Raw genomic sequence first — 26,405 nt, forward strand, 5'->3', positions numbered from 1 at the left:
TAATAGAAAAGAGTCGCAGGAGTCAGGGCCATAAAGAAGAGGGCGTGGGAGTGGGAGCATGACAGAATAGCTCATTCAGATTCATGACACTTCCAAATAAGGTCAAAACACAGCTTTCACAATTACTCACTAAATTGGATTGTAAAAGCATTTCAGGCACTTTCCGAAGGCACATTCTTTGTAGCTATGCATTGAACAATTTAAACAATGTATCAATGCATTAAAGATGAACTCAGATCACACAGTAAAAATGCATGTTCATTTCCACTAACTGTGTTCTTTTGCGTATTTTGTGATTCACTATTGTTTTCTCTTTATTTACGGATGCGAAATGCATTATGGGACCTTGATCTGTGCACTGTCAACCTTTGCTGTTGAAAATTCAACTCTACAGTGTAACAGTGAATTTTGTTGACATTTTAGTAGTTTGAAATAATATATTGTACAATAAGGGATATATAGAGAAATACGTCAGTAAAAGAACAGGAAATGTACTGCCAGTTTATTACAGTTTACATTAATAATAATAATAATTCCTTACATTTATATAGCACTTTTCTGGACACTCAAAGCACTTTACACATTTTTGGGAAGAATCTCCTCATTCACTTCCAGTGTGCAGCATCCATCTGGATGACGCGACGGCAGCCATATTGCGTCAGACCGCACACTCCACACCAGCTGAATAAATGTGACCTGGGATTTTTAACCACCACAGAGAGTCAGGACTTCGCTTTAACGTAACATCCAAAAGACGGTGCTCACAGAGCAGTATAGAGTCCCCATCAATATACTGAGGCATTAGGACCCACACAGAGGGCAGGTTGAGCGCCCCCAAACAATATCAAAAACTATATTTATTACTTTAAACTATTAAAAATGTTAATAAAATACACTTTTTCAAACTTTTCAAGGTTAAAAGTTCATGATCCCAAGATCATAGTCCCAAAATGCAATTCAAAAGCATAAATAAACAGTAAAAAATTAAAACATGAATCACAAAATAAGGAACAGGCAATTTACGATTATTTGTTAGTGTAGTGGCATGTGTAATACAAAAGTTCAATTTCCTTTCATAGGGAACAAATCCAAATATAAGCAACCTCTGCATAATCTATGTTCTGGATGATTTATGCTAATTGCAATTGCACTAATTGTGTTATTAAACATTATTTATATTCCAGAAAAAAAATTATATATAGTGCTAAGCATAATTGAGTACACCCCAATTTGAAAAGGAGTATTTTTATCCATTTTAGTGAATATAGGGAATGCATTTTGTTACAATTAAATAAAACAGATTTATTATGTGTTATATATTTATGTAAATAATATTTTAGTCACCAAACATATTTAGAAATTGAAATAAAATACAAATTCAAGCAAAATATTGCAAAAATAAATTATAACCTACAAAATGTCAACTAAATATTTCTCTTTTTTTGCTTCACTTGATTGTTCCTCTTTTTAAAATTTGTATTAAATATTTTTTTTACAACATAAAATTTGGTATACTCATTTTTAGACTTATTGTAAGTTATTTTGTTAAATAAGCTCCAGATTTGGCTTCACTACTGACAAATCTAATGTATAAGCACAAATATAATATTGTATAGCTTCCTATTAAGAATGTGAATTTAAAAGATTTGTGAGGGGTGTACTTGTATAAGCTGAGCCCTGTATAATGAAACTGCATGTATTTTGCTAAGGGGATATTATAAAATAGGTTTAAAAAAATCATTTCACTTTCAGTTGTTAAAGATCTTTCTGTTTACTCTTTCTGTTATTGACAGCACTACTTAATTTTCTCATCCTTGATAGACTAGACTTTGTGTTTTTAACAGCTATTATTTGCTTGGATAAAATCAGTCAGGTTTTCTTGAGTCAAACTCCTAGGTTCAAAAAGACAACTTTGTGATTTAAATTAATAAAATGTGTGTATCTGTGTGTGTTGAAGTAGCAGCAATTTGGCTTCTGCAGCCTTTATTCAATGGTGCACATCTTGACAGTGCATTTAACACGAGACAGAGATGGAGTGAGGTGAAAATGCTTATTGTTCGAGTTTCTTATCTGGAGTTTGCAGTATGACTTTCCGCTCTGCCATAATTACACACAGACACTCATTTCCTTCAACTGACGCAGAGTTAAATGTGACAACCATACTGGAAAAGTGACTTCCAGCTATTACTAAATTGCATGTGTGTGTGAATATAAATGCGGCATGATTAAAAGATTTCTGAAACCCACTGGCTAAAAGTCTATTTAATTCCCTTGACATGTCAAGCTGTACTGAGGAATGTCAAAGAGATTTTACTGTGCACTTTTAGTTAAGCAAGAAAAACCCTTCTTGAAACCAGCTGAGAGATCTTGAAATTCATCACATTCTTTCTTGGTGTCAGTTAGACATCCTTACCTATAGCTTTGGCCAGATGCCTCACACTGTTGATGTTTTTGACCTCAGTTCTCACTCCCAGAGGTTCTCCGGGATGATGCACGGACACATTGGCATCAACCCTAAGCTGGCCCTCTGTGAGGAAAGAGAAAAAGGGATCTGATTTGAGAATCACACCATACAGTCATTACAGTTCAACCATCCACAGCTCTTCAAACCCTTGCTTAACAAACAGTGCATATATTTGAATTTGAATGATATATTTGCATGAAATACTGTATTCTGGAGGGCCCTGTGAACCACTGAATAGTCTGAAACAGATAAACAATTTGCTGCATTTTGCTTCAGGGGGCTTTGCTTTGATTAAACAAGAGCCACTGCATTTTTCATCACAGGAAGACAATAGGTTGATTGAGTGGTGAGGCTTTAAGAAGGGTCGAGGAACAGGTCAGTTATTTTCTCATTTGAAACTGTGTCTCTTGCACAAACACTAGATTTCCTTCATATTTCTTAATGTTCTCACTTAAAATGTGTAATTGAAACCAGGATATTCATATTAAAATATTCAAACATTCAGTTCCAAATATCAGATTCCCTGACATTCACTAACTAAAAAACTTATTTTCTATGAAATCTAATGAGCAGGCAACTGTTGTGCTTATACATACTAATAACATATACAAAATAATATTTTAATTTCCCAGTGATGGGTTGCAGCTATAAGGGCATCCAATGTGTAAAACATATGCTGGATAAGTTGGTGGTTCATTCTGCTGTGGCCTTATGAATAAAGGGACTAAGCCAAGGGAAAATGAATGAATGAATAATAGATTAAATAAAAACAAAATATTCAAATGATTTTTAAGCTTGAATATAATTTTGCATTACTTTAATAGCCAAAATATCAACATCAATGGTTCATTTACCTCAGAGTTTGAATAACTACAAGGTAATTGAAATAATTTAATAAAAACATCCAAAGTAATTGCTATTTGTGTGGCTGCAAATCGCTCCCTCCACCATGTTTGATAACTCAATAGAAGTTTTACAAACATTTTTTTTTAGCTTTTCCTGTCATCAACTTTTAATACCCAATTTTTTTGAAGTGATTATTATAAAACCAATTAACTTAAAATGTATATTATCCTGACGTGTTAACAGTACAGGTCTGGTGATTGTATTTGACTTAAGTGACTACAATGTAAGTTGTTTTGTGCAGCAAGAGATTTTTGAATGTCAGAACAATAAAATGGAGCTGAAAAATAGCCCAACCAAAACAATAGGTGTGATACAACAAATAAAAAAGCAAATATACACATACACAATCATATCTACTGCACAATATACAGTTGAAGTCAGAATTATTAGGCCCCCTAAATTATTAGCCGTTTATGTTTTTACCCAATTTCTGCTTAACGGAGAAAAGATTTTTTCAACAATTTTTTAAATATAATAGTTTTAATAACTCATATCTAATAACTGATTCATTTTATCTTTGCCATGATGACAGTAAATAATATTTGACTAGATATTTTCAAGACACTTCTATACAGCTTAAAGTAACGTTTAAAGACTTAACTAGGTTAATTAGGTTAACTAGGCAGGTTAGGGTAATTAGGCAAGTTATTCTATAATGATGGTTGTTCTGTAGACTATATAAAAAAAGTTAGCTTAAATGGGTTAATCATTTTGCCCTTAAAATGTAAAAAAAAACAAAAAAGTGTATATATTCTAGCCGAAATAAAACAAATAAGACTTTCTTCAGATGAAAAAAAATATTATTAGACATACTCTGAAAATTTCCTTGCTCTGTTAAGCATAATTTGGGAAATATAAAACAAAAATAAATAACAAAAAAAATCAAAGGGGACTAGTAATTCTGACTTCAACTGTGTATACAGCAATCAGCATAAATGAGTATAGCATATTGAAAATGTATATTTAAAGCAGTATTTCAGTAAATATAGCCAACATATTTGGTGCATTTAAACAAAACAGTTTTGTTAAACAGTTAAATCTATTAAAATAAACGCATGGTCACCTAACACCTTTAGGAATAGAAAGATCTTTTAAATTTTAATAAGTTATTGAAAAAAAAATCTATAAAAATAAATCAATAAATAAAACTACAACATTTCAACTAACTTTAATCAATTTATTTTCTTTAGATTTATCATGTTTATTAAAATTTTAAGCCTATTGAAAATGTATATTTAAAGCATTATTTCAGTAAATATAGGCAACATATTTGGTGCATTTAAACAAAACAGTTTTGTTAAACAGTTAAATCTATTAAAATAAACGCATGGTCACCTAACACCTTTAGGAATAGAAAGATCTTTTAAATTTTAATAAGTTATTGAAAAAAAAAATCTATAAAAATAAATCAATAAATAAAACTACAACATTTCAACTAACTTTAATCAATTTATTTTCTTTTGATTTATCATGTTTATTAAAATTTTATTTAACATTTTCCCCAACATATTAATTTGGGGCGTACTAATTTATGGACTATGGTCTTATATTTTTTGTTAGACTAGTTCCAGTTTTGGCTTTGGTACTGAGTAAATATAATGTATTTACACAAATATATTATTTTAAAGCATTCTATAGAAAATATTAGACATCTGTGAGGGGGTGTATTCATATATACTGAGCACTGTATATACACACACACCTTTTTTCATGGTTTCAATTATTATTTTTTTTATAAATAAATATTGATAAATCAAAAATGAAATTTAAAGCGAAAAACAAAAATCCCAGATATTCCATGACTTAAAGAAAATTATAAAAATTCCCCGACTTTTGATATCTGGAATGGAACTTTTACAATTTCATGATATTCCATAAATTCCATGACCTATAAGAACCCCGAACATTGCAATGCATAATACTTTTGAATCTGGACAAAGTAAAAATAAATAAATACATACATTTTTAACAATTGGCAAAGCCATAGTTAGGCAAAAGAGGGATGTTCACCACAGTTGTATGGTGTACAAACTACCTTTTTGCTTTTTTTTAAATATTGCCTTTGTAATACCCATGTGTCAGCAGGTGCAGGTCTGCAAACATAAAGTTATGTACAAAGTATACAAAATATAAAAAGTTACATCCTGAAATAATGAACACATTCTCAATTACTGAAATTCAATGCAATTCATTTTTCACTTCCATAACTGATCAACAGATCTACACATTAAATTTGCATAATGTCAATCACAGAATTACAGTCCTTTCCCTTATTAAAGCCATTTAGAACATTTAGTGCCTTTGTGCAGTTATCATGAGTTATCATTCATCTGTTCTTCTTGTTGCAGGTTGGAAAAAACAAATGGGAAAAATACTTCTGGAACTGACAAGCAGAAAAAAGTGGGAGGACAATGATGCATGCTGCTTCCCCTTATCAAACAATTTGTAGAGTATTTTTGTTCATTTTGGAGGCATTTTTTTGCCACAAGCCCTTGCTAATTTATGACACACAAACTAAGTATAAAATTACAACTGGGTAATATCTTCATAATCTCTTTTTTTGTGACAGAGATTGACCAACTAGTTATTCCAAATAAAAATAAATTAAATAATATGGCATAATTGCAGAACTTTAAGGTATACGTGATCTGTTTGAAGACGTTTGAACAAAAAAACAGAATGGAAGGCTTTCCAAATTACACATTGTTTAACAGACATTTTGGAAAATTACTGCAAAATACTTATTATTAACAATATACTGTATACAAGTATGAATTCTGTTGCCAGTATAAAATTAAGCAACATTATGATCTAGCCATAATGAGTATTATTTGTCCATTGACTGTTTCTGTAATTCTTCATCTGCCTTTATTATTAATTTAGAAGAGATAGTTCACACAAACATGAAAATTTACTTTCCATCAAGTGGTTTCAAACCTTTTATTATGTTCACTTTAACAAAAAAATAAGGTCACACTTTATTTTGAGGGTCCATTTGTTGAATTTAAGATACAGTGCATCTACATGCCAACTAATTCTCATTAGATTATAAGTAGACTGTTAGGGTTAGGGTTAGTGTAAGTTTACACGTACTTGCAAAGTTTCTTATAGCCAGTTAAATGTCTGTTGAAGGTGCAGTATTAACAGATATTAAGCAGACAGTCTACTAATACTCAAATGGACCATTAAAATAAAGTGTTACCCAAAGTTAAATATTTTGAAGAACGTTGGAAACCGGTATCCATTAACATCCAAAGTAAACAAAAAAGAAAAAATACTATGGAAATCAAATTACCTGTTTTTAACATGCTTCAAAATATATTATTTTGTGTTCAAACAGGAAAAAAAAAACTCTAACAGGTTTGGAAAAAGTGGAGGGTGAGTAAATGAGTCAAAATTAATTTACTATATGTATAGGATCATGTAATCATCTTGTTGAATAAGAAATTACTGAATAAAAAAAAGATTCAACAAGACTTATGAACGTTAAACAACTTTTTAAACATTCAAATTTTTGTTTGCATCAATAAAAAATGTTCTGGGAAGACATAGATGTAAATTTGAATGTAATACATTGTTAAAGTAGTGGTTAAACATTAAGGCTGTGTTAATGGTTCACGTACAAAAAAAATGTTATTATTGTGTTTTTCTAATAAAAGTGTGTAGTTATATATACAGTTTATATTTTTCTCTTAACTTCTGAGGTAGTTCATACATACTGAGTCATCAATATTAACAACAACCACACAAATGTAAAAAAGAAAAAAAGATTTTCAGCCACACTCCTCATACTTACAGTATAAATACTGGATGGATTACCAAATGTAAAAATGTTGTTACAACAAGGTGATATGTGTGTGAGTCCCAATCCGGGGAATAAATGTGTACAGACATTAAGGTTCAGATCAATGCTAGCTGTAGGGGTGTGTTAAATCACCAGCCATGTTGGCCTGGCAGGTGCCCAGAGCCTGCAGGATGAGCTGAAGCTCTCTGACGGCAGCGCCTGCCTCCTCTCCACAACACATCTCGGGCTCCATCACCAGCTCCATCAGACCCACACCTACAGACAGACAAACACAGCCTTCATTTGTCCCTGTCCTTAAAGGCGTCTCTGAATAATAGTGAAGAAGCAGCACCTGCTCTGTTAAGATCAATGAGAGTCTGGCTCCGTTCATCATCATGGAGACTCTTTCCACTGTCTTGCTCAAGCTGGATCTGTTTGATTTTCACACTCTTGGTTACCACATGGTTCCTTTTACGACCTTCAAAATGACTATAGCTTAGTGTGCCATTTACTGCAATGGGAAGCCTCGTCTGAGTAATCTGGTAACCTGCCTGAAAACACACACACAAACACAACACAAACTATTACGCAATCAACTGATGCTTATATGGACCTAAATAAATGTGTTACAGTAATATCTTTCTGTCCCTGATCAGGTTTTTTTAAACAGCAGGAGAGTGCCAGGAGAGGCTTAGAAAATGTAAAATTAATAAGGGGCTCCTATTTTACCACTTTTAAAACAAGTCTTTGGTGTATGCAGAATAATCTGTAACGTTTCAGGTCAAACTACTCATTAGATTATTTATTATACAACACTGAAAATGCCCATTTTGGAGTGAATAGAAAGTGTAGCTGTTTTTGTACCCTGTGCCTTTAAATGCAATGAGCTGGTTCTCCCTGCCCACTCTTCCCACATGCGTGTGTCTGCTTCTTCTGCATTACGTCAGATAAACAGCATCAATTAAAGACACGGATGAAGCAGACAGAGATCCATGTATTTGTATGTATTTGTGGTGGAGTTTTTTCAAGTTCACATATCATCACCTTAGAATTATAAGCTTCTATCTTGAGTTGAGTAAATGACAACTTATTTACATTATGGTATTTTATTTTTTTCAGTTCTTTACATTTTAATTTTACATTTTATTACAAAAAAAAAAAAATGTTACACACATACTGTTTGCTTTGGAATGCAAAAACTTTGAAGCTCAAAATCTCAAAATCATTCAAAACGCAGATAAAACCTTATAATTCCAAGTTGACGAAATGTCATTACAAGGTTTGTAGTAGACACATATTTTTAACTTTGCAGTGTTTTGCACATTTACTTACGACAAATGTGACAGGATACTAGTCAATAAATACTGCAACATTATTATACTACTGTACAAAATAAAGCAGATTTAATGCCCACAAAGCGTCACTCCTGTTGTGCAGTTGGAATGTAATATATAGTTGTACTGACACCATGCGCCTGTGGCAATTCCAGCGACTATGAATTACATAGTGATTTTACAGTCGTTTCTTTATTACAGACATGGACTGTTTTAAAATGTTTTAAACTGTGTAAAACCTATTCTTGAGGTGCATATGATCACTGAGAGTTGGAACAGATCTTTTAATCCCAGTTTCTTTGCAAATCCTGATCTGTGGACATGTTCATATCTTTTACTATGGAGACATCAAATCAGTAGGTGGGGAAAACTGCACTGCTATGTCATGTTGCAGTGGGCCTCAAAATCGGTAGGGTTTGTATACTATTTTAACATCAGGATATTTTTAAAGAGTGTTTATATTGCTCCAATATGACTGAAAAAAAAATCTGCTTTGCGCTGTGGCGCATGGTCTTACAGGTTTGAGCTTATTCTCTTAATGAGTTATAGGTGTGTTTTAAGAATAAACCAATCAGAGTCTCATTTTCCATTCCCATTTGCTATTTACATGGTGGACTTTGTAAGTTGAAAAACTGAGCGCTTTCACTAGTAAGAAAACAGTTAAACAGAATATCTACAGCGCGAGAATGAGAGATGAGCCTCCTCATTCTTTACTTTCACTTTCATGGATAGGGAAACATGTTGTGCAAACATTAGAGTTGGGGTCGAGTCCACCTTTGTCGAGTCCAAGTCAAGACCAAGTCCTTAACCAGTCGAGTACAAGTCCAAGTCCAAGTCCGAGTCCAAAAGGGGTCGAGTCAGACTTGAGTCCGAGTCCTTAACATCCGAGTCCGAGTCGAGTCCGGCCGAGTCCAGACAGTCATAAAACTCATTTATTAATTTTCTTTCGGCTTAGTCCCTTATTTATCAGGGGTCGCCACAGCGGAATGAACTGCCAACTAGTCCAGCATGTTTTAGGCAGTGGATGCCCTTCCAGCAACCCATTCACACTCTCATTCACACACACACTCACACACCACGACCATTTTAGTAAATTTAATCCCCGTATAGCGCATGTGTTTGGACTGTGGGGGAAACCAAAGCACCCGGAAGAAACCCACATCAACACGGGGAGAACATGCAAACTCCACACAGAAAAACTCCTGGCCCAGTCGGGACTCGAACCAGTGATCATCTTGCTGTGAGGTAACAGTGCTAAATAATAATAATAATAATAATAATAATAATAAAATAATAATATTAATTAATCAAATAAAGTTTTAAAATAACAATTAAACTGTTAAACTAATATTTTAAGCTTTTTATACATTTTTACAAAGTGCCTTGTATTTTTTTTTAGCTTGCTTCAAAATAAAATGAAAATAGAAGGATATATGTAGAACTTTTATTATTTTACAAGAGTCACACGTTTGACATTCTCATGCCACTTTCTCATATTTCTTCAGTTTAAATTACGCTTGCATTACCAACAATGCATTTTTATTAACATTAATTCCAGAGAACTCTGTTATCAGCCCCAGTGAATGAAACCATGTTCATGCTGATGGACCCAGATCTGCACAGAACATAAAGGTTCAGCAAAGAGAGACCATTCGACTCTTCTCTTAACAGGGAATTACAGTTACCCTGTTAGTGATAGCCTAAAACAGGGGTTCTCAATTTCTACATTAAAAGGTCCAAATCTGAATTTTTATTAAGGTCAAGTGTATGAAACAATTGATATTACATAACTTGTTTTTAATAAACATCCATAAGATGCACAGAGGCAGCATGGTGGCGCAGTGGGTAGCACAATCGCATCACAGCAGGAAGGTCACTGATTTGGCTTGTGGCAAAAAATAAACACATACTTATCAGTTCATTCAACTTTGAACTGTCTAATCTCTGCAAGTTTTCTTTTCCGTGAGGCTGACATTTTCATCCATTCAAATGATTGCTTTTCCTCAGTGTGTTAAAGCAGGCGCGCACATGCGATTTTCCAGCTTGACCATGATTAGGCCCGGCCCTAACCAATTTGGAGCCCTAGGCAAGATTTCAGGTGAATTTCAGTAATTTCCACTGCTAGTGTACATATACTCAAAATAAATGTATTAGCTTTGTCTTGGACATTCTTTCATTTTTAATAAAGCAATAGTACATTCAAAATACTCAGAAAGAAGTCTTTGCAACTGTGGGCCACGATGACATAATACGCAGCCATTATGCATCGTGAAACCTGTGTAACCCCCTTTCATGCTGAAGTGTCGGCACAGTGAGTTTTGCAAGTGGACAAAACAAAAATTAAAACAATATGATGATGATCTTATTTTATCTAAACATGCTATGAAGCAGAAAGGAGGGATGAAGAGTCAGGGAGGTAAGATTAGGCCTAAAACAGTTCACAATTCAGGTCTAAAAAGACAATTAATTCTCATTAATTTATTCATTTTCCTTTCAACTTTGTCCCTTTATTAATCAGGGGTCGCCACAGTGGAATGAACCACCAACTTATCCAGCATATGTTTTACACAGTGGATGCCTTTCCAGCTGCAACCCAATACTGAGAAACATCTATACACACTCATACACTACAGCTAATTTAGTTGATCAGTTCCCCTATAGCGCATGTGTTTGGACTGTGGGGGAATCCGGAGCACCCGGAGGAAACACATGCCAACACGGGGAGAACATGCAAACTCCACACAGAAACACCAACTGACCCAGCCGTGGCTCGAATCAGCGACCTTCTTGCTGTGAGGTCACAGTGCTACCCACTGCGCTACCGTGCAGCCCACAGATAATTCTATAAAACATGTTTTTTGTATCTTATGGAATTGTCAAATTAAATTAATATTCTTGCAAAAGACTTCATAAATGATCTTAGTATATCACTCCAGTTGTGTCGTTGTGTTCCAGTTACATTTAGGACAAATTTCTGTTATTTATTTAGAATATTAATGTATAATAATAATAACAATAATAACAACAATAATAATACTTTTATTTATTTAAAATAAATCTAAATATTTTTATATATTTATTTATTTATTAAAAATTATTATAAATAAATGGATGGTGTGGGGGGGGGGTGGCTTTTGAGGATAGGTGATGGTCCTGGTCCTCAGTTCAGAAGACAATGATGACATCAGCATACAACTATGCATAATTCTAAATAATTTCTAAATTAAATTTTGAGATGATTTTGTTATACACATATTCTTGCACTGTCATTGACTTCATATAAATAGACTATTTTCAAATCAGAAATGTGCCATTATCAGATTGTCTCTTGCATATTCAACATGTAGGGCAGATATATACTGCTGCTCACAATCAGTAATGTTTATTCTCACACAGAAGACTCACATTGTGGACACAGGCACACTTAATCCCTCCAATGTCTCTCATCAAAATATTACCTAAAACATTCATTTTTACACAAACCTCATTCTATCTTTAAAAATATTATAATATTGCTTGAATTTGTGGACTTAGTCCAGTGATTATTCATTCTGAATATTGACTGGATTTGAATATAACTCTACATTAAATCTATTGTGCTTATATTGACTTAATATAATATGCAACTCCAAGCAACATTATTAAAAAAATTTTGCTATCCCATCATTTAATTCCTGTAATTTTACACACTATTTATACTCTCCTAACCCTCCTGATCTGGGATTATTATAGGCTACGGAAGGTGTCCGTCAGTCAGCATGCAGACTACACTGATTTAGAAGTTGTAACGATCGACGCACAGCTTTAATGGAAAGAAAGAGAATGCAGATGTTTTTATATTAATTTTAACGTGCTATCAAGCCAAAATAAAGCGAAAGCACAATTCTCTTGAACAGCTCTTGCAGTTCTATTACATTTGAGTTCGGCTGTGTTGACGGTACTTTCACTTTTCATAGAAAGATTAAACATAAGGGGGAAGTATTGGAAAATGAAACAGGATGATTGCGGGGATGTCATTACAAGAGTCACACAGGAAACTTTGAATATTACGGAGTCCGGATTTGAGAAGCCCTGGCCTAAATCAAGCGCTGAAAGCATCTTTCTCTGGCTCAGAGCCAAAGCGTGAAACTTTGAATCTGACAGTTATTAGCGGATATATTGACACCAATATAAACAACAAAACAATATCGCCAGTATGTAATAACATCATCCCTACGATATGAATAAACAATTCAAGTAAATAAGCTCTAACCTTACTTTGTTTTCTTTCAACATGTTGGTAGAAGACAAATTATTGCTGATTTTGAAGACATTATAGTCCTAGACCTGCCACGCATTGTGCGATCATGGCTATTTCTGGTTACACGTTTAAGGTGATGACGTGCTGCTGCTGCTACCTGCAAGTGTGGTGCGGTGCCGTAAATAAATGCTGGCATGCAGCCAGAGAGTTCGCTAAACTCTTGTTATAGTTTCATGCTGTTTTTTATTAATTTTTAATATCTTAATTTGTGTTGTGAATGATGTGGACTCGACTGGACTCGTGATATTTTCAGAGTCCAAAATGTCCAAGTCCGAGTCAAGTCCGAGTAAAAGTTTACCCAAGTCCGTGACAAGTCCGAGTCCAATAAAAACTCGACTTGAGTCCGGACTCCAGTCCGAGTCCAAGTTCGAGTACCCCAACACTAGCAAACATCCATTAGCCTATACATAATTAATTTAGTTTATTAAAAGCAAAAATTTGTTTCAAAACTATTTCTAAATTCAGTTCTAATTTCCAGCAAATGAATAAATGAACAATAATAACGAAGAGTGTTCAAAAAACTGAGTTATATCCAAACACACATGCAGTGCCCTATATGGTCTAAAACCTGACAGGTGGGCAAATCTAAGCTTGTTTTTAAAAAAAAACAAATACAAACATGCATAAAATAATAATATAATATAATAATGATAATAATAACATTATAAAAAAGCAAGCTGTTGTGAATAAACTAAAAAAAGCCCCCGAGGTGAAGAAGGCATGGAGGTAGTGGTTTTTATATTTTTGTAGAATATTTATGAATTGCTCTACATCCTGCGCGTTTTAAGCAATGTTTAAGCGAGGCGCACAACTATCGTGCTCTGCGCTGGACTTAGACCTGCTCTCAGCTGGACTATTGTGCAGTCTATTTTAGTTCCTAAAAATAGCAACATGCCAACAATGCGCCTTAACACACCTCTTTTCCAGACCAGGTCACCCATGAGTCTACAAAGTGGTGCAAATGGATTTGCGATTTAAAAAACGTGGCGGAAATGGGAAAATTAGGCTTGCGTTGGTCTGAAACTAGCAACACGTCTTGGAAACACTTCTTGCGCCTTATTGCGCCAGGTGTATGACAGGGTCCTATATCTCATCTTGATTGAAATGCTGTAACAAGAGCTTTGCAAAAAAAAAAAACTGACTGATAAGATTGATATCATATATGTGTGTCTACAGCATCAATACACTTGACCACTACAAAGAATTATACAAAAAAATCGAATTAAGTGACTTTATCACATCACTACTGTATAAGCAAGAAGATATATGTAAAAAAAAAAAAAAAAGACAGAATAAAACCAGGGATTGGGTAGGATTGAAAAGCAAGGGTTACAGTTATGACCAGACAAAACCACATACAGATACTTGTGATCTGGCTACATATTCAACCTCCTTCAGTTTCACTGTGAAGCAAAACAGAGCACTCATAGCTGTTGCTATGACAACTCCATGACCAGAAGCCACTAGAAATTTATCATAGTTATTGGCATGCAAAAGAGTAAAGGAAAGAAAAATAAGCAATTAGCCATTACCATCTGTGTGTATACCTGATCAACTAATTCATCACCAGCACAAAAAAACAAAAAAACAAAACAAACAATAACAAATGTAAGCACTAAAGAAATTAAATTAGCTTTAATAAAGAGTGACAGATCACTCCAAAGACAAAGATTCCTTCCTCAGTTGCCAACTCACATTTGTTTTAAGTCCTTCTTTATCTTTAATTATGTTGGCTTAAAATTGGTGCAGCCGTCTGTTTTGTAGTCTAATATATGTCGTATTACAAAAAACATTTTTAGAGAAAAAAGGATAGGCCTAAAAAAAACAAATGAATAGAAAACAAATCAGTTTTTATTTGCATTGCTGCTTTTTGGTGAACAAGTTTAACAATATAATTTAATTATGAGTAATCTCACGATTTATCCAAGTATCTTGTCTTTAATTATGATCTATTAATGTAACAAAAATCAACCTGTGAGGCACTGTGAGTATAACAAATTGATTTTTTTTTTTTTAGAAAAAAAATCCCATTTATTTTCTTTTATAAAAGAATTTATTACAAAACATAAACATTTTCAAGGTGGAGTATTTAGAAGTGTGGGGAGCTACAAATTAGTGTTATTTCAAGTTTAGTTTAGTTTAAGAAAATCCACAAGGGTTCCTTGTCACACATGTTTTGGTTTTGTCCTAAATTGTTTGTTTTTTGGGATGGCCATATTGTATTTTTTTCAAAGGTTTTTCAAAGGAGGTTAAGCCAGATCATTGTCTAGCAATTCTTGGATACTTTGAGTCAAACACTGTTCCAAGTTTCCAACAACGACCTCTATTGATGGACATTATTCATCAAGAAAAAACTATTCTATTAAACTGGGAATCCTCAGACTGCCCATGTTTTAAAGCTTGAATGGGTGAATTGTATCATACAACTGGAGAGGATACGTTTCCTAGAGCCCAAATCTCATCTCCAATTTCAAACTGCCTGGCAAGTTGGCAACCCTTTTTGAATTTCCTTAATACTGAATAGTGTACTACTACTTTCACAGTCATGACCGAATTACCTCTGTTGTTAATTCACGACTTTGCTTTGATTATGTTAAATGTCCCTCACATGTTGTTTTTTAGTTTTTGTTTGTTTTGTTGGTACATTATGTAAAACAGTTACATAATACATAAAAAGTTACATAAAACATAAGTTACATAAAAAAAAAAAAAAAATATATATATATATATATATATATATATATATATATATATATATATATATATATATATATATATATATATATATATATATATATAAAAAGAAAATTCTGTTCAGTTGCAGAATTCCAAATTAAATTACATTACCCACACTGCTCAAAGGAAAACCGGTAAAAAGAAAGCATTGTTTGTTATCGCTAAAACTCAATTTCTCTACATTTAAAATCCAGTCATTTGTTTATATATAGTGAATATTACAGAGTTAAAGCTAACTGTGTTTAATAATACTGTGTTTATTTAGTTATTCAAAATTATTTCCAAACTTATTAAGTACCATATTAAATAAAAAGAGCAAATTAGTGTGAGAACACAATCCCCTATATGCATAGATGGGAGTTTAAAATACTGTGAGTAACTACTCACAATCCACAAAATTTGAAACCAGAGAGGCAGCAGCTCCTTTCCATAAAGTGCAGCACAATCTAACCAAAAGCAGCAAAAATTATAAACATTAATCTTCATTTGCATACCAAATACAGTAAAGAAAAACCTTCTAGCTTCTACTTTGGCAGCTATCACATCATGACAGGGGTAAAATTAATTCAGACATGCTTTTTTGGAGTTTAATAATGATGCAATTACTGGTAAATTGGCAACTGCAAACCTCAGTTGCATGCATGGCTCATTTAAATACTCTCCTCCAATCATTTTTGAAAAACTCCAGCAAATAAATACAGTATGCAAAAAGGTCAGTCTGCGCGAGTCATTTCTCTGAATGCCATTTTTTCACCTTTATTAACAGTATAGTTAATACACCGTAGCTAAATGAGAATTTGTGCAGTCACAAAATTTCAGTTAAGCTGGCCATAAAACCAGCCCTGGCTAATCGGAAATACGTGCCTCTCCATGTTAATAATGTTGTCTGTGTGCATTTTGTTGCATGTTTCAGATAAAAAATCCACTAGAGGGCCCTGTCTACATTATTCAAATATGAATATTATATATGGTACGTATTGTTGTAAGATTCATGTACTTGTCCCTTGTACACATTCAAAAGAAGTCAAGGATCGTTGTATAGATCACCAAGACAGGCGAACCAATGACTCAAACCCTTTTCTAAACCCAACCAATATTGTTTTCAAAAGTAAACATAACGTGGTTTCTTTAGTACGACCACATAGTTTTACCATTTCCGCCCCTCTTTTATTAAACCATGATTCACCAGAGTACTTTGTATCACAAGTACATGACAAAAAGTGAACTACTGAGCAAACTGATACCAGAGATAATGTCCATATGGAGAAAGGTGAGGCAAACATAATAGATTACAGATTATAAACACAAGTAGGGATGCAATAATTAACCAATTTCACTATTAATCATGCTTTAATTCGTCATGGTTAATTAATTGTAAAGGCTTCTCAACACTGCATTTCTGCACGGAACAAAACTGCTGCAACTAAACAAAGTTATGCCAATTAGTTTAAAGTTCCGAGCTTGTACACTAAGGCTAATACACATGCAAACTGGATTAAAGGGTAATTTAAACTATGGCCGAGGCTATTAACTAAGGGCCTATCCCATCTTTTGTAAGCGCAAGTTTGTTAATTCCAAACAAGGAATGAGTACCATGATGCTCAAGTGTTATTCAGGTACACCTAGTTAAAAGAACGCAGTGAGCGCACCGTGAGTCCTATGACAAGAACTGACTGTTCAGCTTCACACTTTGTATGGAATACATACAGTATACACATTTCTACTCTAAAGAGAAAAAAAATACAAAAGAAAAATACCGAACATTTTTGTAATGTAGTTGTTATATCATAAGTGTCTTTCAGACAGAGGTTCAGCAGTATTTCACTATTTGTTCTCTTTAAAAGGGAAATATTTAGCTAATAGCTTAGATTTACATTAGACAATTACATTTTTTTATTTATTCTTATTTTTTTATTAATTAATTAATGTAATTATTTATTCATTGTTCTGTCATTTATTTTCACTGTAAAAGTATTACTTATGTTGAAATGCCAAAAACTTTTCACTTATTTTTAAGTCAAAAAAGAGAAATTAACTATTAATAATACTACTGTATTTATTGTTTTGTGCTGTATTAATTGGTTACTGAGCAGCAATAAAAAACACTTTAAAATTTAAAGAGTTTTCACATGATTTTCTAAACTAGTAGTGTTTTAAAAATAAATAAATGCCTAATATTTATGATAACCGTGAAGCCATGATTATTTTTCAGACTTTAATCGTACAAACAAAATCTAAAATCAGTGCATCGATAGACAAAAGTTGTTTTGTGGTATTTATTTGGTGTTGTTTAAAGAACTGCATGAAAAGAATCCTTTATTCATCAATAATATAAGCCTGTAAATATTATTAGTGTGAAAAGAAACAGAAGTTGTTGCCCTGTTGTGTTCATTTTACCTAGAAACTGCAGTTAAATGTATGTTAATACAAATAAGTTTTTTTTTTGTTTAACAAAAATGTAGGTTGAAGCACAACCTTTTTTCAACACATTTCTAAACATATGAATTTTAATAGCTAATTTCTAATAACTGATCTCTTTTATATTTGCCATAATGACAGTACATAATATTTCACTAGATATTTTTCAGGACACGAGTATTCCACTTAAATTGCGATTTAAAGGCCTAACTAGGTTAATTAGTTTGATTAGTTAATCCAGGGTAATTAGGCAAGTCATTGTTTTTTTTCGGTAGACCAGTGGTTCCCAAGGGGGGTTTCACAGGACAATGAGGGAGGGTCGCTTGGCAATTTCCAAAAACCAAATTCCTTTTATTAAACTATTAGAATTAGCATATTTATCCATAACCTATTGAAGAACAAAATAGTAGTTAATAGTAACATTGTTAAAATGTTAATGATAACTATTAAAAAACAACATGCAAATAAAAAGCCATCAGCCTTTCTATCTTTTTTTTGCAACCCATAGGGTGATTATGTTATATTAAAGACAATATATTAAATATATATATTAAAGCAATAGCGCCAGATGCAGCACATTCATTTTATAGCACCAGGTTAAACTTTCTGAGCACTCACATACATTAAAAATATAATCAGGCTACAAGTGGAAAAAACTGGGAAAAAGTTCTTGTCAAAAATAAAAATACATTTTTTTTTTCTGCATGAATACTATACAGATCGAGAAAACCAATACCAGAACTTGACTGTTTTAAGCTTTTAAGAACTGACTGTTCATTCATCTACATTAGTGGCACCTATTCTGTTTCTTGCCTGTTCAGCATGGATTGCCATCACTTCTTTATTAAAGCTCGGAGAAAGAGAATGTGATGTACTAAATATACGCGTGTGTGTCTGTTTGACAAACGATGGATTCATAAAGCAGCTAATCAAAAATAACAACCACACAGACTGGGAAGTATAAGAAAGATGTTCTTGTCTATTGCATTTGTGTCATCAGCACTTCTATGCTTAGGAAAAGGAAGATAAAATGAAGAAGTGCTGACCAATTTATTAAACACCCACATGTGTGCAGTTAGGACAACTCACAGGCATGTCTGCATAGAAGTAATGCTTCCTATCGAACAGTGACTTCTTGTTTATGGTGCAGTTGAGAGCAAGGCCTGTTAATACGGCAGCCTCCACACATCTTCTGTTCAGCACCTTAGGAAATGTAGTGGTAAGACATAGAACAACCTCTATAAATGCAAAAATACATTATACAGTGCATTCGGAAATTATTGATAGCACTTCACTTTTCCCACATATTTCTATGTTACAGCCTTATTACAAAATGGATTAATTTCATTTATTTCCTTAAAATTCTACACACAATACCCCATAATGACAATGTGAAAAAAGCTTTTTTTAAATTGTTGCAAATTTATTAAAAATAAAAACCTGAAAAATCTCAAGGATATAAGTATTCACAGCCTTTGTCGTAAAGCTTTAAATTGAGCTCAGGCACATTCTGTTTCCACTGATCATTAATTAATTAATTGGAGTTCACCTGTGGTAAATTCAGTTGATTGGACATGATTGGAAAAGGCATACACCTCTCTATATAAGGTCCCAGGGTTGACGGTGCATGTCAAAGCACAAACCAAGCATGAAGACAAAGGAATTGTCTGTAGACCTCCGAGACAAGATTGTCCCGAGGCACAAGGCTGTGGAAGGTTACAGAAAAATTTTTGCTGCTCTGAAAGTTTCAATAAGCACAGTGGTCTCTATCATCCGTAAGTGGAAGATGTTTGTAACCACCAGGACTCTTCCTAGAGCTGGCCAGCCATCTAAGCTGTGTGATCGGGGGAGAAGGTCCTTAAACAGAAAGGTGATCAATAACTCGATGGTCACTCTGTCTGAGCTCCAGCGCTCTTCTGTGAAGAGAGGAGAACCTTACAGTAGGACAACCATCTGTGCAGCAATCCACCAATCAGGTCTGTACGGTAGAGTGGCCAGATGGACACCACAGCCACCTGGAAGCCACCAAAAAATCTTTGGTCTGATGAAATTGACTAAAATTGAACTCTTTGGAGTGAATGCCAGGCGTTACGTTTGGAGAAAACCAAGCACCACTCATCACCAGGCTAATACCATGCCTACTGTAAAGCATGGTGGTGGTGTTTTTCAGCAGCAGGAACTGGAAGACTAGTTAGGATAGAGGGCAAGAGGAATGCAGCAATGTAAAGACATCCTGAATGAAAACTTGCTTCAGAGTGCTCTTGACCTCAGACTGCGGCGATGGTTAATCTTCCAGCAGGACAATGACCCAAAGCATACCACCAAAATATCAATGAAGCGGCTTCACAACAACTTGGTGAATGTCCTTGAGTGGCCCAGCCAGAGCCCAGACCTAAATCCTATTGAACATCTGTGGAGAGATCTAAAAATGACTGTACACCTGTCACGGTTGCGGTTGGGAAAAAGGAGCGTGGACTCAATTGCAGAAAATGATATGGGTTTTATTAATAATAAAATACAAATAAAACAAAAAGGCTAAACAAACTACCCCGAGGGGGAAAACATTACTATAACACAAACAAACTTGGCTGGGCTGGCAAGACAAGACTGGAGCAGGAGCAGGAACACAGCGGGAGTATAGAAGACAAACTGGCACAGGACAGCAGACATGAGGAGAATATAAACAGAAGCAAATTAACACAAACAGATGAACATAATTAACTAATAATGGGTTAACAAGGAGGGTGGGATTAGACAATAGACGGGAGAGCACATGACACAGAGACAACACAAGCCATGTGCTCACATAAAACAGGACAAGAACAAACAGCCAATGAGAGAACTCATTAACCACGCGTTCACAATAACAGGACAAGACTGAAGCAAGTGGTCACAATGTAAACACAGAGCCATGTGCTTAGACGCAAGACACGAGCACACGATAGATGAACACCTTACCGTGCGCTCACACATATGTCTCATCTCAGCGTCAACCAAAACCGAAACCAACTAGACAAAGATGCTGAGAATGAAACAGCACGATGCCGACAGAACAAAACACAAACACGAGTACAAGAGCGCGCGTCCGAGGCACGCAGAGCTTCGACACCTCCGACGGTGTGTACACACAGAGACACACGCACAACGACAGAAACAGGACAAGACAGAGCTAGTGTCCGGACTCTGCCACCAAAACAAGAATTTACAAGACCAGAGTGGCAGAACCCTGACAACACAGTCACTTCCCATCCAACCTGAAAGAGCTTGAGTGGTTCTGCAATGGGCAAAAATTCTCAAAGACAGGTGTGCCAAGCTTGTGGCATCAAATTCAAAAAGACTTGAGGCTGTAATTGCAGCTAAAGGTGCATCAACAAAGTATCAAGCAAAGGCTGTGAATACTTATATACAGTACATGTAATTATTCAGTTTTTTATTTTTAATAAAACTGCAACAATTAAAAAAAAATCACATTGTCATTATAGGGTATTGTGTGTAGAATGTTAAGAAAATAAATGAATTTAATCCATTTTAGTAGAAGGCTGTAACATAAAAAATGTGGAAAAAGTGAAGCGCTATGAACACTTTCCAGATGCACTGTATATACAAACAAATATGTTTATTTTATTGATTCACTTACTGGCAGTGTCCCTGGTAATGAAGCATCAAAATGAGAGACAAGTGAGTTTGGTGGATCAGAGAAACTAACATGAGATCCAGAGAAGAGCTTTGATTTGGAGTGAATCTGAGCATGGATTTCTAGACCCACAACACCGACCATCTGAAGAAGACTAGAAAACATAGAAAAATTAATGATGAGGAGGTCAAACCTGAAAGTTTCTTTCATAATTAAGGCATTACGAGAATATTATAAAATGATTAAATACATTATAAAGCTAAATGCTTGTTTCATAAGGATTTAATTTTGGTGAGACCAGGGGCAAGATTCACTAAAACCTTCAACAGAGGTACGTTAAGAAATATATTAAGATAAACTCTGAGGAGTTCTTAAGAATTTGCTTAAGCATAACTCTTGTAAAAAAAAAAAATAAAAAACTCATGTGGAAAAGTGGATTTCTTCCACATATGAATAACTTTAAAGTATAGTCTACAACAAATCATTATAGCTTATGTCTTAGCATCAAAATTAGCATCAACATCACAGTCAGGTTTTTGACATTAGCCATCAAAAGACAATTTACACACAGAAAAATATGTAAACTACTCATCAAATTAGACATGTACGACAAGAAGAGAAGCAAATTGCATTGATGTTGTTGTTGTTGTCTCTTTTGGTTAGATGGCCTCTCAATTTAATGTCCCTAAAGCTAATTTTTCTAGATATTTACAAATTCAAGATTCTGTGCGCAAAAAATAATTGCTTCAGATCTGGACACCATACTGGGCATAGATCCCTGTGCTAAATGTTCAATTTCTAAATTATTTAATATAATTGTTAATCTGGAATTTTCTTCTGATAACTACTGGACCATCTGGTCTCAAGACATTGGAGTTGACATTAACGAGCGACAAGGAAAGCGGTCTCGAACAGGGTTAATTCTTCCTCTGTGCACGTCACAGGTCCATACAATACATGGTAGTGCATAGAGCTCATTGGTCCAAGAGCAGGCTAGCTTGCATCAACCTGTCTATTGACCCTGAGTGCGACAGGTGTCATTCTGGTTCAGCTACTCTTATCCATATGTTTTGGTCCTGTCCTTTCCTGCTTTCTTTTTGGAGAAAATTTTTCCTCTTGTTGTCTGCTATTACCACTGTTCAAATTCCACCTTGTCCAATTATTGGTTTATTTCGGGTTATCCTACCAGGGCACACTTTACCCTCTCATTTGCTAGAGTTTGTAGCCTTCTTAACCCTTCTGGCTAGGCGATTATTCATCTGAACTATTTTCATTAAACTATGAGAACCCCTTCGCAAACATGGCCAAACTCTTCAGCTTAACCCCTTTCTTTCTGATTCCACACCCTGAGTCCACACCCCCTACTCCCATATATACATGTATATAAAATAAATTACTGGACTGCACGTGTGTTATCAGACTGTGTGTACAGTACATCCACACTTGATTACTGACCTTGACTTTTTGTGTGCCTTGTTAATGTACATTATACTGTGTCATTAATACCACAATTGCTGGCTAATGTGCTTGTTGAAAAAATATTTAAAGCTTTATCTGCCTTAAAACAAAATATATGATTATATTCCTTTAAATGAAATTTATCACAGTTCGTTAATAAAAGTACATTCAAATATATTTAAAGGGCAGAATGGCAATGTTAGTTTGCAGTCTTTTATTATATATATATATATATATATATATATATATATATATATATATATATATATATATATATATATATATATAAAGAATAAAAGCTGGCTAATACTTATAAGCTGGCTAATACTTATACTTATATATAAGTACCCAGCTAGCAAAGTTCACAGTTCACGGAATATACTTTATTCTTTATATATATATATATATATATATATATATATATATATATATATATATATATATATATATATATATATATATATATATATAAAGAATAAAAGCTGGCTAATACTTATAAGCTGGCTAATACTTATACTTATATATAAGTACCCAGCTAGCAAAGTTCACAGTTCACGGAATATACTTTATTCTTTATATATATATATATATATATATATATATATATATATATATATATATATATATATATATATATATATATATATAAGAATAAAAGACCGCAAACTAACAATGACATTCTTCCCTTTAAATATTAGAATGTACTTTTATCAACGAACTGTGATAAATTTATTTCATCATTTAAATTCACCCATCATTTAAATTCATTCATCATTTATTTAATAATTTAAAGGAATATAATCATATATTTTGTTTTAAGGCACATAAAGCTTTACATATTTTTTCAACAAGCACATTAGCCAGCAATTGTGGTATTAATGACACAGTAACATGTACATTAACAGGGCACACAAAAAGTCAAGGTCACTATTAAAGTGTGGATGTACTGTAAAAACAGTCTGATAACACACGTGCAGTCCAGTAATTTATTTTATCAGAGCCGAGAAAGACTGCTTACATACGGGTCATATTGGAGTGATTGTCCTACCTACAGAGCACTTTGCAGGACACTTGATGCCTACCTTTCAGTCTGTGTATTTAGCTGATGTTGATGTTTGCATCCGGTTGTCCATGTTGTCCTTATTATGAAGTTAGAATTACCAATATGGCATAAACTTTGTGATTTATTAGCATATTTCCTCAGCCTGAAGAGTACACCGCTGTATCCTGAAGTGGAGGCTGCCATGCTTGTGTTTATGTGAGGGCAGCTGGGACATGTAGTTTTACGGAGCATTCAGAAACTCGCAACTCTGCTGCTGAATGATAAGGAAAAAACTCAACTCCCACAATGCCACAAGCGCAACGGCGGAGTTTCCGGCGGTTACTTATGACGGCATTCACGATCCGCGAATACATAACTGAGGGGCAGCTGGTGGCGGGAGATTCACGCATGGTCCTGCACGTGAACGATAAGTTTTTGGCACTTCTATATCGTCAGAACTTTTTATTTCAATAACAATGGCACTGCAGCACAACGGCACCGCTTCCAAACTGGCCAAACACAACGGCGAAACTAGCGATCATCACCCCTCTACAAACGGAAAGGAAGAAGCCGAGCACGAACACGCTGATCGGTTCACTTTCACCTCCGAACCAACACTTGAAGACATCCGCCGCATGCAGGCTGAGTTCACGGACGAGAGGAACTGGAACCAGTTTCACCAGCCGCGGAACCTGCTTCTGGCTCTGGTAGGAGAGGTCGGCGAGGTGTCGGAGCTATTCCAGTGGCGTGGGGAGGTGGCGGAGGGTCTACCTGACTGGACCGAACCGGAGCGGGAGCATCTGGCCCAGGAACTCAGCGACGTTTTGATCTATCTGGTTGAACTGGCCGAGAAATGCCACGTTGATTTACCTCGAGCTGTCCTGCGCAAAATGGCATTAAACCGACTCAAGTACCCAGCTAGCAAAGTTCACGGATCAGCTAAGAAATACACTGAATACAAGGACTGATGTGGATGATGTGTTTTAGCCAAAGACGATCGTTACTGAATAGTTTATAACAGATGGAGCTGATACCGAGTTCCTTAAAACCCCCCTAAAATCACCGTGCTCCTAAAGGTCCTAGTTTTCTTCGTTTAATCTACAGGTGGACACTCTACTCTGTTTTAGGTTGATCTTTTAAAAATCTGTATGCAAGAGACTTGTTTGCACATTTTCCTACTGTAAGCAGCTAAAGTTTTATAGTTGTTTTCTTTTATTTTCCAAATTATTTTACCAAAGCTGTTCTGGACAACGTTACTTTGTACTGTGTAGTGTTTTTGCATCACAGTAAAGTGTTTTGCAACACACATGGTCTATTTGCAAATATTTACTCTGGAAACTGGAATGTTTTTGTTATTACAGCTAGATACGTTGGCTCTCTAAGTGTTCACTGTTTTGGATGTGCATGAACCCTTAACAGTATAGCATCTTAATATATGGTCCCTCAAGATGCTTCCTATTCTGGCAGAAGATTTGAACCTGCACTCAAGTCTATATATATATATATATATATATATATATATATATATATATATAAAACTGCATGTGCGATTATGATCAGGATTGCAGTTAAACTTTATTCTAACAATCTGTCTTTATTGATTAAACTGTTTCCGCAAAGACATGTCATCGGTTATGTGGTTGGTAATAAAAAAAAACACTTTAAAGGAGGAAATCTCTGTACCAGTAGTGCATTTGTATGCAATTTAATTTGGTCTCAGCATTAAAGTTAGGCAGAGCTCCCAAAGTACTGCTAGAACAGCTTTTTTTTTAATAAAAAAAATATAATTTTTTTTTGAAAGTTAGTAATATTTTCATTCATTTTCTTTTCTGGGGTTTTTACAGTGGAATGAACACCAACCTTATCCAGGGTATGTTTTACACAGCAGATGCCCTTCCAGCTGTAACCCATCACTGGACAACAAAAACATCCATACACACACACACACACACACACACACACTGCTAACAATTTAGCTTACCAAATTCACCTATAGCGCATGTCTTTGGACTTTGGGGGGAAATGGAGCACCAGGTGGAAACCCACACCAACACAGGAAGAACAAGGAAACTTCATACAGAAACACCAACTGACCCAGCCAAGGCTCGAACCAGCAGCCTTTTTGCTGTGAGGCGAACGTGTTACCCACTTTGCCACCGTGCAGCCTATTAATATATTTTAACTTGGGTAAATGTTTTTTAAAAGATCCAATTTCCTGTCAAAAAAGTTTGTATAGTAATGTTTATTTTTTATGGTTCTTTTATAGTTAAAACCAAATAAGCCAACACAATTTTGTGTAAGAACAAATACTTTGTGAAAGTACACATTT

General features: G+C 34.5%; 2 protein-coding genes across 2 annotated transcripts in view; one reads left to right on the forward strand and one right to left on the reverse strand.

Moving 5' to 3' along the window:
* gatb (glutamyl-tRNA(Gln) amidotransferase, subunit B) overlaps positions 1 to 24,290 on the reverse strand; it is a 37,145-nt gene extending 12,855 nt beyond the window's left edge. Inside the window, 6 exon segments of the mRNA NM_001013446.4 lie at positions 2,414 to 2,527; positions 7,308 to 7,430; positions 7,507 to 7,705; positions 19,032 to 19,145; positions 21,580 to 21,730; positions 24,117 to 24,290. Coding sequence (NP_001013464.3) covers positions 2,414 to 2,527; positions 7,308 to 7,430; positions 7,507 to 7,705; positions 19,032 to 19,145; positions 21,580 to 21,730; positions 24,117 to 24,280 — 865 coding nt within the window. The 5' untranslated portion in view covers positions 24,281 to 24,290.
* Positions 24,291 to 24,436: 146 nt separating this feature from the next.
* dctpp1 (dCTP pyrophosphatase 1) lies at positions 24,437 to 25,742 on the forward strand. The gene is given in 1 exon segment (NM_200771.1): positions 24,437 to 25,742. A coding segment is annotated over 1 exon segment (492 nt). The 5' UTR covers positions 24,437 to 24,552; the 3' UTR covers positions 25,045 to 25,742.
* The last annotated feature ends 663 nt before the right edge of the window (positions 25,743 to 26,405 follow it).

This window comes from Danio rerio, chromosome 1 (genome assembly GCF_052040795.2).
Source record: "Danio rerio strain M-AB ecotype USA chromosome 1, GRCz13ab, whole genome shotgun sequence".
Classification (NCBI taxonomy): domain Eukaryota; kingdom Metazoa; phylum Chordata; class Actinopteri; order Cypriniformes; family Danionidae; genus Danio; species Danio rerio.